We start from the raw sequence: 15487 nt of genomic DNA on the forward strand, positions 1-15487 counted from the left end.
ATCAAAAATAGTTATGAAATGTTAGATGTGCTCATCAAAGAGCCAAGTATGGTCAGAGACTGTACTTACTGCCCTGTTAGAAAAGCACATAGATGAAACAGCTAGTAACCCAACATTATACATAGTATTTTGTCTGCCTTCTATGCCAGTATAAAATAACTGTGTCTTAGTCTTTGTTTCCTTAGTGCTTGACAGTCAATGTTTGCTGAACACATGTAGACAGAGGCTAGGGCTACATATAATTAGGTGTCAGTATAAGCACAGAATAACTTAAGAAGGGAAGATCAGAACGGGCTGGATTTATTAGGGAAGGAAGAAGGTACACAATCTCCAGATTATAAAATCATTTTAGAAAAACCCCATCTTAAAGACGTTTTCAGTGTTAACTAATAACCGTTATGTTCCTTTGCTGTTTGGTAATGTTCCCAGGAATTTTTACTTTTTCCTGTATAACTTACTTTCAAAAAGCCAAGCCCACCTATAATGGTATCTGCTCATGTACCCCAAAACCTATAATCCAATAAAAAATTAAAAAAAAAAAAAAAAAAAAAGATGCATAACCATGAACAGAATCAGCTATGAAGACGAAGAACAGGAGTGAGAGTGTAGTGACAGCAGGAGGCAGTGTGTCTTTCTGTAGTGCGTCTTTTTGCAGTGTGCACAGGTTCTGCACTAGTGTTTTCAACTTTTCTGGTAGTGAAATCTGGAAATCATGGTATTTGGGGGCATTATACACCCTTTTGTGAGCACAATGCATTAATGACATATTTAATTTAAAACTAATTTTGTTAGCAAAAAGCTGTTCAGTGATATGTATGCATTGTAAATTCACAGCAGGCACAGCTTTTCCTGACAGAAAGAGAGTCTGTTGCACTTAAATATAGCCTCTTCAGATGTTCCTTTGATTGTCATTTTCCAGGGGATTGGTTTATTTTGGGATTTGTTGGTACTTTTACCAAACAAGAAGCAGCAAGACTGAGAAGACTTGACAAGAAAAACTTGTAATTGAAAACTTTTTTTCTATCAACTTAGTTTTGAAAAAGTAATTGGGAGAAGAATGTCATCTTTCATTTCATTTTAGACACAGATCACGCAGGAACTAGGGTTTTGTGGCAGCCTAGTTGAGGATATTGCTCTAAGAACAAAATACGGTTCTGTGGTCATGGATATTCCTTTGCCTCAGGGTGGCAGCGTTGAGACGAGACAGCATTCTTTGAATATTGAAGTATTCTTTGAATAAGTTCCATTTCCTTTTGGAAGGATTAGATAATCAGTTGAGTTGGTAGGTAGATGAGGACTAGGCATATATGTTAACCACAGTATTATTTGTTATTTGCTCTGGGCTGCATTTTGAGCTAGGAATTTTCTTTTCTTTTTTGTTGAGATGGAGTTTCATTTTTGTTGCCCAGGCTGGAGTGCAATGGTGTGATCTCAGCTTGCTGTAACCTCTGTCTCCCAGGTTCAGGCGATTCTCCTGCCTCAGCCTTCCGAGTAGCTGGGATTACAGGCATGCACTACCACGCCTGGCTAATTTTTGTATTTTTAGTAGAGACAGGGTTTCACCATGTTGGCCAGGCTAGTCTTGAACTCCTGACCTCAGGCGATCCGCCTGCCTTGGTCTCCCAAAGTGCTGGGATTACAGGCATGAGCCAGCTTGCCCAGCCTTATATTATCACATTTAGGCCTCACATCAGTGCCAGATACATTGGTCTACTGCTCCATTTCATAGATGAAAAATGGAGGCTTTAAAATTTTGTGTATTTCTCCAGTTAGGGATGGCTCTCCAGAGCCTATGATTTTATTATTACCCACCCACTGTCTTGTCCCCTTGAACTTTTCTTTTCCTGTACTAGACATTGTAAAGCTGTGGTATGGGCAGTTTCCTTCCTTTTTGTATATGTGTGGTTATGGGATGGGGATTATAGTATAGTTCTTTCCTTTTGGAGAGTTATGAGCCTGCCTCTTAGAAAGGGTGGGTTGTACTGTTAACAATTGATTGTTCTTTCAGTTTGAGCTGCTGAAGCATCAGAAACTCAAGGACCAGAATATCTTTGTCTCCCGAACCAGGCTCTGCCTGCACAATCTCCCAAAGGCTGTAGATGACAAACAGCTCAGAAAGCTGCTGCTGAGTGCTACCAGAGGAGAGAAAGGGGTGCGCATCAAGGAGGTGAGACTTGGCCCTGTTCATTGAGAACTTTCCTTCTGATCTTGGCTCAGATCAGGCATTTCCCTCAGGCTGTGGTGCCAGCGTATCAACAGATTTTTTTTTTTTTTTTTTTTTGAGACGGAGTTTCGCTCTTGTTGCCCAGGCTGGAGTGCAATGGCGCAATCTCGGCTCACCGCAACCTCCGCCTCCTGGGTTCAGGCAATTCTCCTGCCTCAGCCTCCTGAGTAGCTGGGATTACAGGTGTGTACCACCATGCCCAGCTAATTTTTTGTATTTTTAGTAGAGACGGGGTTTCACCATGTTGACCAGGATGGTCTTGATCTCTTGACCTTGTGATCCAGCCGCCTCGGCCTCCCAAAGTGCTAGGATTACAGGCTTGAGCCACCTTTATTTTTTTTGAGATGAAGTCTCGCTCTGTCGCCCAGGCTAGAGTGCAGTGGTGCGAACTTGACTCACTGCAACCTCCTCCTTCTGGGCTCAAGGAATTCTCCTGCCTCAGCCCCCTGAGTAGCTGGGACTGTACACAGGCACCACCACGCCAGGCTAATTTTTGTATTTTTAGTAGAGAAGGGATTTCACCATGTTGGCCAGGCTGGTCTTGAACTCCTGACCTCAAGTGATCTGCCCACCTTGGCCTCCCAAAATGCTAGGATTACAGGTGTGAGCCACTGCATCTGGCCATCAACAGACTTTCTTTTGGACATGTGAGCATGCAAGGCTGAGTTCAGCAGTTTCTTGGTTTTGTTCTTTTTTTTCTAAGAATTGTCTTTTACATTTGACCAAATTACAGCAGAATGTGAGGAAGTCTGTCTGCCTGAATTAATTTGCAGGCATTTATTAAATGCCTGTTGTGTGCTTAGCATTATACTTTGTGTTATCATGTGAATTTTCTTGCAGAGAAAATAATCTGCTTTGCTTTTTGGAAGAGTGTTTGACTACTACCCTATTGTCAGAGTCCGCTGTGCTCTGTGGTGAACACAGGAAGTCCCCTATGCCCTGTGGTCAACACCATGTAGGTGTTCAGTTGAATTAGAAAAAAACTGGGTTCACACCAACTTGGTTAGACTCTGTGTGAGTTCAGAACTTCTACTCTGCCTCCACATCCCCTTTTGCATATTTCTGTCTTTTCTTCTTTTTTTTTAGTGGTCTTGGTCTGTTACAGGCTGGAGTGCAGTGGTGCCATCTCAACTCACTGCAACCTCCGCCTCAAGCTCAAGCAGTCCTCCTACCTCGGCCTCTCAAGTAGTTGGGACTATAGGCGGCATACACTATCATGTCAGGCTAATTTCTTATGTTTTTGGTAGAGACAGGGTTTTGCCATGTTGCCCAGGCTGGTCTCAAATTCCTGAGCTCAGACGATGCCCCTGCTTTGGCCTCCCACGGTGCTGGGATTCCAGGTGTGAACCACTGGGCCTGGCCTTGCATATCTCTATCATACTGCTTACTGTTACCTTGGCCTGAAATGATCCATCAGTCACTTCTCCCCACTAGACTGAGTTTTTGAGGCTAATATTATCTCATTATCCCCAGTCCTTAGCATAGTACCTGGCACATAGTACTCCTTTGGTCCGTATTTATTTTAAAAGTGCCATTGCCAGTATTTTGGGTCTGCTTTACTCTGTTTCACCAACATAAACTAAAACCTTTTCAAAATGTATGGATTGGTATTTGGGAGATTACATGAAAGAATGTGAATATATCAGCACATATCTGACACCACTCTTAGTAAAACTGCTCATAGGGGACAGTTGTGTCATTTCTCATATCATCCAAATACTTAATGTCTGCACATTTAACACCTGTCATAATTTAGAGAAATTTATGTGTATTCTGTAATATTTGCATTATGTTGAATTTTTTTCTTAATTCTTTCCGATGGATACATATAGTGCGTGTCTCAATGAGATAGTAAGCATCTTGAGGACAGGACCTTCATTATATGCTTCTCTTGATTCCTTATGGTATTAGACAGTTCTAGGCACAGAATGGACACTGGACGTAAACTAAATGTGGCATCCATGTGTCCCTGATACTTAGCCCTCTCCATTACATGAGAATGACAGCTTCAGTAGTAATAATAGCATGTAAATGATCCATTTTCTCAAAAAATCATACCATACTTTGGTGACCCAGATGTCTACTACATCTGGCTTAATAGAGACGATCTGAGCAGCAAGCAAATAGAGCTGAAACTTCTTTCTATACTTCTGAGGCTGTATGTTGGAGAGGCTTTTTCCTATGCTCGAAATGTCTTTCTAATCTAAAGCCATCAGGCCTTCCTCTTTCCGTTCTTCAATAATTTCCTTCCTGAGGGCTTTTTTCAGTGGTCAGATCTATGGACAGTACTCCATCCTCGGTGATAACTTGTTACACAGCTTAAAATACCATGTACCTCTCAATTTGTATTGTGAACAGTTGTGTTTGTATTGTGTTTCATTTTTTTAAACATTTTTAGGTCTCTATTGATGTCTGTAAATCAGTAGAAAGCAAGAAAGTATTATTTTAATCTGTTTTGTGCTCTTAGTAGGTGAATTCTAATAAGATGAACACACATAAGTGTTATTCCAGTGTGATTTTTGTGATGATAGTATAAACAAAGACTATGTTTCAATAACCTGATTTTTTTTTTTTTTTTTTTTTTTTGAGACAGGGTCTCACTCTGTTGCCCAGGCTGGAGTGTAGTGGTGCCATCTCATGGCTCACTGCAACCTTGACCTCCCCAGGCTCAGGTGATCCTCCTGCCTCAGCGTCTTGAGTAGCTGGGACTACAGGCACATGTCACCATGCCTAGCTAATTCTTTATTTTTTTTGTAGAGATAACGTTTTGCCATGTTTCCCAGGCTGGTCTCAAACTCCTAGTCTCATGTGATCCTACCTCAGCCTCCCAAATTGCTGGGATTACAAGGCATGAGCCACCGTGCCCACCCAGTAACGTGATTTCTTACTCTATTAAAGCAGCTTATATCAGGCAAGGCTTCTTGTTCTGTAATTAACTGATTTTTTTCTTGCTCTACTCATAGTGTAGAGTGATGCGAGACCTCAAAGGTGCTCATGGGAACATGAAGGGTCAGTCCCTGGGCTATGCCTTTGCAGAGTTCCAGGAGCACGAACATGCCCTGAAAGCCCTCCGCCACATCAACAACAATCCAGAAATCTTTGGGCCTCAGAAGGTAAGCCTCGTCCTCTGGGAGACTTGTTCCCTGAGGACCACTTGCAGGAGACCAACCTTCTTCATGCCTAGTGTCCTCTGACATTTGGCAGGTGGGAAAGGGTGGCAAGTGGATAAAAAAAAGGGTGGGTTGTGGGAGGATGTGTAAAGGGGAACAACTCAGCTCATTGCGTGCGTAGATTAAGAAGTCTAATGAATGTCATTCTGTCTCCCTCTGTCAGAGACCAGTAGTGGAGTTTTCTTTAGAAGATCGAAGAAAACTTAAAATGAAGGAACTAAGGATCCAGCGCAGCTTGGTACAGAAATTAAATGGTCCATTTATTTAAGGACATAATTAAACTCTTCTATTTTGTTCAGTTTGTGCTTCTGCCCTCATAGAGTAGTTCTCCCCTCAGTTAGGTTTTTTGCTCCCAGTTCCTTTTACTCCCAGTTCCCCAAGCCTCTCCAGGCCATCGTCTTATCTGCTGACCCATGTCTGATAGCTCTGCAGCAGAAGGGAAAGGAAGGAGAGAGGAAACAGACTAATGCTATTTTCAGTCAGTAGTTCTTGACAGTGTTTGGTGATAGTACATGCCAAAATAAATAGTTGAGGTTAAGGTTTCCCATTACCTGTAGCTTTCAGATATCTCTTCCATATTTTCTCTTATTGGCTCCAGAAGTGTGAAGCCTGATAGTTTTAGTACTGTTTTTAATCTGGCATGGTATAGAGGGTGGAGCAGGGACTTTAGGAATAGGCGTACTCATGCTCAGACTCTGGCATTGTCCTTTTTTGCTACCTGTTCCTTGGCACTTATTACTGCTCTGAACTTCAGTTTGTAAAATGGGTAAACAATTCCGGCTCACATGGTTGCTGAGGACTAAATGAGATAATACGTGTCCATCATCTAGCATACTACATGGTCAGCATGCAGTCAGTACTCATTCTCTTACCCATCTTCTCCCAGGCCCAGATTATTCTTGACTCTCATTCTTGGAGCTCTCATACTATACAGCAAAGCTAACTTGCATATAGAGCAAACATTTGTAGTCTTTGTAGTGTATACCAAGAGTGTTACCAACAGATGAGCCATTCTGGTGGTTAATGCAATGGCACTGGGTCAGAAAATCTGGGATCTGAGGATTGGTCAAGGCAACTTTGTTATCCTAGATAATAGAATTGTTTTTTACCTTTGGCCATTGTTCCAGAGGTGATTCTGAAGCTACCAGTTTTGTTTGTTTGTTGGTCTGAGATGGAGTCTTGCTGTGTCACTCAGGCTGGAATGCAGTGGTGCAATCTCAGTTCACTGCAACCTCCACCTCCTGGGTTCAGGTGGTTCTCCTGCTTCAGCCTCCTGAGTAGCTGGGACAACAGGTGTACACCACCATGCCTGGCTAATTTTTGTATTTTTTTTTAGAAGAGATGGACTTTCACCTTGTTGGCCAGGCTAGTCTTGAACTCCTGACTTCAAGTGATCCACCTGCCTTGGCCTCCTAAAGCGTTGGGATTATAGGTGTGAGTCACTGAGCCCAGCCTTGTTTTTTAACATCCAGATTATTTGTTGCTGGTATTTATATTCATACCGTTCTTTCTGTGTAAAAATACCTCTACTCACTTTGCATATTCAGATAGAATGATCCCTTTCAAGTAGCATTCCCCCACCTCTCTCAAAAGATATAAGGCCCTCTTTACTTGACTTTCATGAACTTCCTTAAGCTATGTAGTTTTTTTTTTAACTTTGGTTTATTTGTGTGTGCATCTCTTATCTCCACCTGGCTGTGAGTCCTGAAAGGTAGACACTATTTTTTTGTATCCTAGAAACAGACTGGCACACAATAGGCATATAATATATGTTCTTTGTATCAGTGTACCTCTCTGGATTTCTAAAGTGAAAGGGAAGAACAACACACACTTTTCATTACATTAATTTCACTTGAATCTTCTGTTTCTTCCACTTCAGCGCAAATACATCTGTAGCATCCTCTGCCTTCCTGCCCACAGCATCTTTTCCTTGTTGTCTTCAGCTCATATATTCCATTCCTAATGTTCTTCCTTTCTTGATAACGATCCGAGTTTCTGACCTATGTCATTACTTCTTCTCTCTGAAGAAATTTATTTAGTATTTCTTGTAAGACAAGTCTACTGGTAACAAATTCCCTCAATTTTTGTTTGTCTGAGTAAGTCTTTTCCCTCACTTTTGAAGGATAAGTTTGTTGGATACAGATTGTAGGTTGGTGACTTTTTTTTTCTTTTAAAACTTTAAATATTAAATATCTCACTTCACTCCCTTCTTGCTTACATGGTTTCTAAAGAGAGGTCTGGGGAATCTCTCTGAAACTCCTCTGGTTTGGGAGGCTGCCTATTAAAAACAAAAGAGAGAGAGATTTGATGTAATGTCATCTTTGTTCCTCTATAGGTAAAATTTTTCCCCTGTCTGGCTTCTTTCAAGATTTTATCTTTGATTTTCTGCAGTTGGTCTGTGAATTACTAGTTGTCAATTGGTTAGTATTTATCTTATTTGGTCTTCTCTGAGTTCCTAGATCTGTGGTTTAGTGACCGTCATTAGTTTTGAAAAATTCTCAGCCCTTATTACTTCAGTATCTTTTCTGTTGCTGTCTCTCTTCTTGCATTCTCCTTCTACATAGGTTACACCTTTGATAATTGTCCTACCTACTGGCTTTGAATCTTGGGCATGCATGCTCCCTTATTTCTGTTATGGGAAGGGGAAATGGTTATTTTGTGCCCCCCACCTAGGAACCGTCTGTGACTATGGCAGGGCTTATGAACTACATGTACTCACTTTCCTTGAGTCTCCAACTGTGTAGGGGAAGAATTCCTCTTCTTTCATCTAACTCACATAAAGCCCCTCTTCTGCTGAGTATTTGCAGCAAGCAAAGCTCATCCAGAAACCAGATGGCATTTTCTTGTTTTATGCAGCAAAAAATGAGATCCAAGCCTGCAACTGTTAAGCCTCAGAAGGGGCAACCAGAGCCTGCAAAAGACCAGCAACAGAAGGCAGCTCACCACCACACAGAACAACAAAGCAAGGCGCTTCCAGAGCAGAAGAGGAAGACAGGCTCTACCTCATGGACTGGCTTCCAGACCAAGGCCGAAGTGGAGCAGGTGGAGCTGCCTGATGGAAAGAGGAGGAGAAAGGTCCTGGCTCTCCCCTCACACCAAGGCCCCAAAATCAGGTGAGATGCAGGAGGGCAGTGGCATAGAGCAGTGGGTGGCTTCTAAGTGGGTTTGTTTTTGCTGGGTTCTTTTCTCTTTGTGGCATTTGTTTGGCCGAAAGGGATGTTTGGTGTATACATTCCCACAGGGTTAACATGTGGGTTTTCAACACCATCAGAGATGTCACTCTTAGTTCAGTGGCAGAGGGCCTCCTAGGGCAGGCTTTTGTGCCCCTTTTTTCCTCCTTTGAAGAGTTTCCTTTTGTCCAGATGGCCATCTCTGCCAGCTGAGGCCGCATATTTGAGGTTCAGTTGTAGTTTCTATTTGGGGCAGCAGATTAGCACTGTACAAAAGTAAATCTTTACAAAATGTTTGTTAAATCAACGAAGGCTTTTGAGATACCGATAGGGTTTTATTTATTTATTTTTAGAGACCGTGTATTATTCAGTTCTTCTGCTATAAAGAAACCTGAGACTGAGTAATTTATAAAGAAAAGAGTGGTTCCACAGGCTGTACAGAAAGCGTGACAGCACGCTGCTCGTCTTCTAGGGAGGCCTCAGGAAACTTAACAATCATAGTGGAAGGCGAAGTGGGAGCCAGCACTTCACATGGCCCAGAGGAAGGCGAAGGAGCGTGGGAGGTGCCACCACTTTTAAACAACCAGATCTGATAACTCTTTCGCTGTCATGAGAATAGCACTGAGGGGATGGTGCTAAACCATTCCTGGAGTCATCCCCATGATCTAGTCACCTCCCACCAGGCCTGGCCTCCAACGCTGGGGATTACAGTTTGACATGAGATATGGGCAAGGACACAGATTCAAACTGCGTCACAGGGTCCTACTCTGTTGCCCAGGCTAGAGTGCAGTGACATGGTCATAGTGTACTGTGACCTCAGCCGTCCACCTGCCTCAGCCTCCTGAGTAGCTGGGACTTTTTTATTTTATCTTAGTAGAGACTGGGGTTGCTATGTTGCCTGGGCTTGTCTCAAACTTCTGGCATCAAGCAGTCCTCTCACTTCTACCTCCCAGAGTACTGAGATCATGGCATGAATCACCATGCCTGGCCTCCATGAGGTTTTAAGCCAAAACAAAAACAAAAATACCCGTAAAAACAAGTATGCAAATATTGAACCTTCAGAGGGTCTGTTACAGTATCCCTTTTTAGAATGATCTAACTTATCATGGGCTTGGGAAGGGCCAGTGTACAAAGAGGAATTTTACTTCTTGAGCTAAGAGAACCTAAGGATGCCAGTTAGAAGAAGGACTCAAGGTGACACTCAGCCGTGTTATTTCAGGTTGCGGGACAAAGGCAAAGTGAAGCCCGTCCATCCCAAAAAGCCAAAGCCCCAGATAAGCCAGTGGAAACAGGAGAAACAGCAGTTAGCTTCCAAGCAGGTGAGTTCTGCAGGACATACAGCGGTTCTGCCAGGTTGTAGCCATGTTTGTACCTTGGTTAGTTGAGCAAAAAAGAAAAAAAAAAGACTTCTGTGTAGTACTGTAGCTTTTAAAGAATGTTGATGTATACAGTCATAAAAGTGGAGAGAAAAAAGTAAAATGAATCGCCATGTATCTGTTTCTGTAAAGCAGTCTCCTTGTTTCACATATTTCCCACAACATGCTTTCCCCACTAGAGGATAGTAAAGCAAAGCCCATTTCACATGTAACTGTGTCTCATATGAAAATGAAACATATTACTCAGAAAAACCTGAGTGCATCTCTAGCTGCTCAGGCCTTAAACACACACACATTATGTCACTATAATATCTCATGAAATTAGTAAGAAGCCCTTAATATCATCTGCTACACAAATGATATATTAAAGCCATATTAAAATTTCCCCAGTTGCCCGAAGAATATTTTTATACTTGGTTAGTATGAGTTGGGGTCCAAAGTCCCACATTACACTTGGGTTTTTAATTTCTTAAATCACTTTTTCTTCTATTATATCCATTTTCCCTTATGGCGCATTTATTTTTCCATGCTGTTCATTTATTGGAGAAACCAGGTCATTTGTGTTACATTTTGGATTTGCTTCCTAGTGGTATCATTTAACTTATTTCTGTGACACCCATATTACTTGTAAACTGGCAGTTCAGTCTGATGGCTTGATCCAGTTTAGTTTTCTTTTCTATTTTTTTTTTTTTTGTTTTCTTGAGATGGAGTTTTGCTTTTGTTGTCCAGGCTGGAGTGCAATGGCACAATCTCAGCTCACCACAACCTCCGCCTCCCAGAGTAACCTCCCGAGTAGCTGGGATTACAGGCATATGCAACCATGCCCAGCTAATTTGTATTTTTAGTAGAGAGGGATTTTACCATGATAGCCAGGATGGTCTTGATCTCCTGACCTCGTGATTCACCCGTCTTGTCCTCCCAAAGTGCTGGGATTATAGGTGTGAGATTTCTCTAGAAACCTACCCCACCCTTCCTGGTAGACATGATCTCTGTACCTACTAGTTACTTTCTCTCTTGGGTGGCCGGTAAGGTGATACATGGTCTCTGAAATCTATTATATTATGTTTATTTTCTTTTCATTTATAGGTATCTAGGAAAACTAAGGGAAATAAGTCGGAAACCCGCTTCAACCAGCTGGTTGAACAATATAAGCAGAAATTATTGGGACCTTCTAAAGGAGCACCTCTTGAGAAGAGGAGCAAATGGTTTGATAGTTGATGATGCCAGGGGCTGGGTAAGAAGCTGAGTTGTGTACTTTCTGGTGATGTTCCTGGGCTCCTCCCCATCCCCCATGGGTCTTACTGAGGGAGAGAAAATCCCTGAGGGCACTGCTGCTGTGCTGGGAGGGGCCCTGGACTGTGTACATCTGAACTTTGGTCCATCCTTTGATATGTGGTTCATTAGCCACAAAGAGAAATATCTGAAAGATATTATGATGCCTCTCACATATTATCCAGATTATTGTATGAAGCTGTGTCTATAATTATTACCAATTTTTATTCTTTATTTCTCAAATGGAAACATTGAAAAGGCATTCTGGAGTGCTGAATTTTTAAGATGTATCTTTTGTTAAGCATATTCTCTAAGTGAAATATTGTGTGGCTTTTTTAGTGACAATGTCATTTCTAGTATGTGTGACTCCTTTATTATTTGTAAACATTCTTGACATTCCTAATTCAGCTGTGTAGTCTTTCTTACACACTGCAGGAATTGACTGAGAGCAGAAAGAAATGCTTTCTAACCTAATCACTACAGGTGGAGACACTGGAAAAGAGTGGGGGGAGGTGGGTCCTGTTAGAGAGCGGCACTTATGTGCTTGTCAAATGAGGGGATTTCCAGTTGACTGGAACTCAGTCTGCAGTGGCCTAAAGACACTAGCCTGGTTAGTGATGACCTGCACTTCTCTCACAGAGTACCTCCTTTTTCATCATACCCACAGCTCTCTAAGTCCTCCTTAATGAGGACACTTGATTCTCATTAAATCTGCCCCTTAAAATGGTTTCACACCCACTGAAAAACTCCAGGGGTTTGACATCTCACTTTGATTGAAATCTTGTCTTCCCTGGCCTGGTCACCTCTCCTTGTTTTTATCCACTCTCTTCATTTACATTTGGCTACACAGACCTTCATTTGATCTCTTGACTCTTGACCACCTCAGATCCTTTGTATCCATTCCATTTGCCCGGAGAGTTCTTCTGTTGCTTGTTTTACTTGTCCTGCAGAGCTCCACTACTTGTCGCCTCCTCCTGGAGCTCTTCCCAGACTATCTAAAGTAGGGCATTTCTTCCCCTCCCCTCTCTTTCCCCCTTGCTAAAATCTGCTTCCCTGTTTCTTCTTCTTCTTTTGAGTCAGAGTCTCACTCTGTTACCCAGGCTGGAGTGCAGTGGTGCTGTCTCAGCTCATTGCAACCTCCACCTCCCAGGTTCAAGCAATTCTCCTGCCTCAGCCTCCCAAGTAGCTGGGACTACAGGCAGACACCGCCACTCCCAGCTAAATTTTGTATTTTTAGTAGATACGGGGTTTCACCATGTTGGCCAGGCTGGCCTTGAACTTCTGACCTCACATGATCTGACCACCTCAGCCTCCCAAAGTTCTGCAATTACAGGCGTGAGCCACCATGCCCGGCCTGCTTCCCTTTTTCTTTCTAGCACTAATCTCTGTCTGAATGTATTGCCTCTCCAGTTAGAATGTATGCTTTGTGAGAGGGACTGTATTCCTCTTGTTTGCTCCTGTAGACACAGCACCTAGTACTGACCCAGGCACATAGTAGATATTGAATAAATATTTGTTGAATTAAAAAAATCGGAAAGGAAGAAATAGTACTCAGTAGTCAAGAGAAAAAGTTGGGAGCATAGCCCAAAATTCTTGATTCCTTAGTCTAGTTGAGTGTTACAGATAATGCTTTGACAGAACCATTGCTGAGCTAGAGACATGGTTATTTCATTGCAGTATCTTGGGGAACCCATGAATGCTCTGAAATGCCTCTGGTTGGTTTAGAGATAGATGAAGGAGAAGCCATAGAAATTTTTAAACCTTTTGGAGAGATCGTAAGGACAGGTGACTTATCTCCAAGTTCACCTTGAGGCAGCATGACTTGGGCTGTCACACATGCTTGCAGTAGCCTGGCAACATGTCTTTCTCAGGCTGGTCTGTACAGTGTGGAGTAGGTAAGGGACTTTATTAAGGGTGTCAGAATAGCTATAACCTGCCAGTCTGATCCATTTTCCTTTGGCCAACTCTCTGTCTGCTCACCACTCTTTTTTTCTAGTACACAAATATCTTATTCAAAAATATGTCTTAACATTTAGGATAGATCAAAATTGGTGTTCATTCAGATAACATTGCCAGATTCACTTAGATCCAGATATTTTTTTTAACAGCTTTAGTAACTCAGTATGTTAAAAACCTCATTCACTTGCTTGGAGAGCTGTTGTACAGTTCTTTAAAGAGTTCTTTATATGAGGTTGATATATCTGACCTCCCTTTGGAACACCTTACCATGGCTATTTGGTCAGCTCCATTGACTCCTTGGCTTGGGAATTTTAGGGCAGTGAGAGTTTTGCTCACTTCTACTTCACTTCAGGGTCTGATGTGTCAGGAAATGGAGTTTTCGCAACAGGAGAGTTGAGTTACAGACTGGTTAAAAAACAACAGGTGGGGCACAGAGTCTCACACCTATGATCACAGCACTTTGGGAGGTGGGAGGATTGCTTGAGGTCAGGAGTTTGAGACCAGCCTGGCCAACATGGTGAGACCACGTCTCTATTCATTTGAAAAACAATAGCAAATGTTTTGTTAACATCCAAGACAAGGCCACCACTCAAAACTATCAGATTTTAGTAGTAGTTTCCTTCTCGATTACATAATAGCCTGGCTTAGAGAGATAGAGAGATGACCTGTAAGTGGAATCTTAAGATGAGGTCTAGCTGTTCTTTGCCTTATTTATTTGTTTGTTGGTTAGGTTGTAATTTCGAAGAATCTGCTCTGTTTAGCTGTATAGTTCCTTCTTCTGGAGGTAACGTGTGGCAAGGATTATGTATCACCTGTCACAAAAATGAGATCTCTGCCTTCCTCTATTATAAAGTTAGGGCATGTGATTAATTCTTCGAAATGCTTTGAAATGTACTTTGGTATGTTTTTGTCTTGAAAAGAGGTTTTCCAGCTAGAAATTCGGAGCCCAGAAGGTCAAGGCTCCAGAAATACCCTGCTCATTATGCACTTAGCTTTCAGTTGTCTGAGGAGGCAGGGGATCACATGTGTCACAGTGAGTGCCGATTCCCCAGAATCTGCAGTCTTAAGCTCTCCTGCTGACCCACACAGCCAGTTCTCTGTTTCATATCCGTGTGTCTCGCTGTGAAGTGACAAGCAGCTACCAATTCTGTCATATAAGAAGCAGCTCTGCCTATGCAACTTTGAAAGTTCCTGTACTTCTCCATAGACTGCTCCTTCATGAAAATAACCACATCATCACACTGTGGGTGCCTACACTGTTTTTCATTTTGTCTCCAGTGATGCCCACCTCCTTTTCAACTCAACTCTAATTGGCACTTTAAGGGTCAGGATGAGGTTTCTCTTAGGCCAAGTTGAGATTTCCAGACGTCCGTTTTGTCCAACCAAGGCTGACCAGTTTAGAAGTTATCCACATCCTTGTTTTGGTTCTTTCATTATGTCTTGATACCTCTCTCTCTAGGATTATTTACAGTTTGTGATGGCTTATTCAGTGACCAGATGTGGGGTGAGTTACTGGTATAGTCTGTCATTACCTTGGCATCTGACTTTGACTGGTCATTGGCTGTACATGAGTTTTTGTGCTGGTAAAGGAATATTCTGAGAAATTGGAAGGCACAAACTGGGAACCAATTCTGAGAAGAGAACTGCTGAGTCACTGAAAGACCTTTTGGATCGCCCCCAAATGGAACATCTTGATAAATGGCAAATCCAGTGTTTCTTAGACTTGTCCACGCTGTCCAGAGCCCACTGCCTTTTATCAGATGTGAGACTTCACTGCCACAGAGTCATTCCACAGTCTCCTTGCCTAGACATTTGATAGAAGGAAAATTGTTTCTTGTCCTTAAAGCAGGGACTATTTTTTGCACTTTTCCACATACTCCACAACACCCAACACTGATTTACTCGTAGTAGAGTTTAATACTGTTAAATTCTCTAAAGGCCATTTGTTCCAGGGCCTAGCTGGACTTGTGAAGGACAACAGAGTCATTTCCTAAGGACCCCAGAAGACAACATGAAGGAAAAAATAAACTGCTGTTCACAGTACCTTGAGTGTACCGTCTGTGTACTTTCTGCTATGCCTTGTCCATTCCAATCTGGACAATCTCTCTGCCCCTCCTTTCCACTCCAGTGCCATCCAGCACTCAAGTTCTGGCTCAAGGCCCAGCCTCTCCCTGGGGACCTCAAGCATCCCAGGGCATTGTGGTCCCTTCCTCTAAGTCCCGGCACACTTACTGATTGTTGTCCTCTCATTCGACAGAGCATATGCTATTGCAGCTTACTTGTCATTTCTTTAGGTTTTGCCTTCCCAAGTAGATC

General features: G+C 42.4%; 1 protein-coding gene across 3 annotated transcripts in view; it reads left to right on the forward strand.

Annotated features, from left to right (window-relative positions):
• Positions 1-15214, forward strand: part of RBM28 (RNA binding motif protein 28) — a 35790-nt gene extending 20576 nt beyond the window's left edge. The window contains exons 14-20 of one of the 3 annotated variants that reach the window (XM_009003118.5): positions 2009-2167; positions 5188-5337; positions 5558-5632; positions 8251-8507; positions 9784-9883; positions 11027-11174; positions 15124-15214. In XM_009003118.5, coding sequence (XP_009001366.4) covers positions 2009-2167; positions 5188-5337; positions 5558-5632; positions 8251-8507; positions 9784-9883; positions 11027-11158 — 873 coding nt within the window. In that variant the 3' untranslated portion in view covers positions 11159-11174; positions 15124-15214. Of the gene's footprint in view, positions 1-2008; positions 2168-5187; positions 5338-5557; positions 5633-8250; positions 8508-9783; positions 9884-11026; positions 11616-15123 lie in introns of those variants that run through there. The other 2 variants (XM_002752040.7, XM_035254824.3) reach the window with 2 other exon arrangements.
• The last annotated feature ends 273 nt before the right edge of the window (positions 15215-15487 follow it).

Source organism: Callithrix jacchus, chromosome 11 (genome assembly GCF_049354715.1).
Source record: "Callithrix jacchus isolate 240 chromosome 11, calJac240_pri, whole genome shotgun sequence".
In the NCBI taxonomy this organism is placed as follows: Eukaryota; Metazoa; Chordata; class Mammalia; order Primates; family Cebidae; genus Callithrix; species Callithrix jacchus.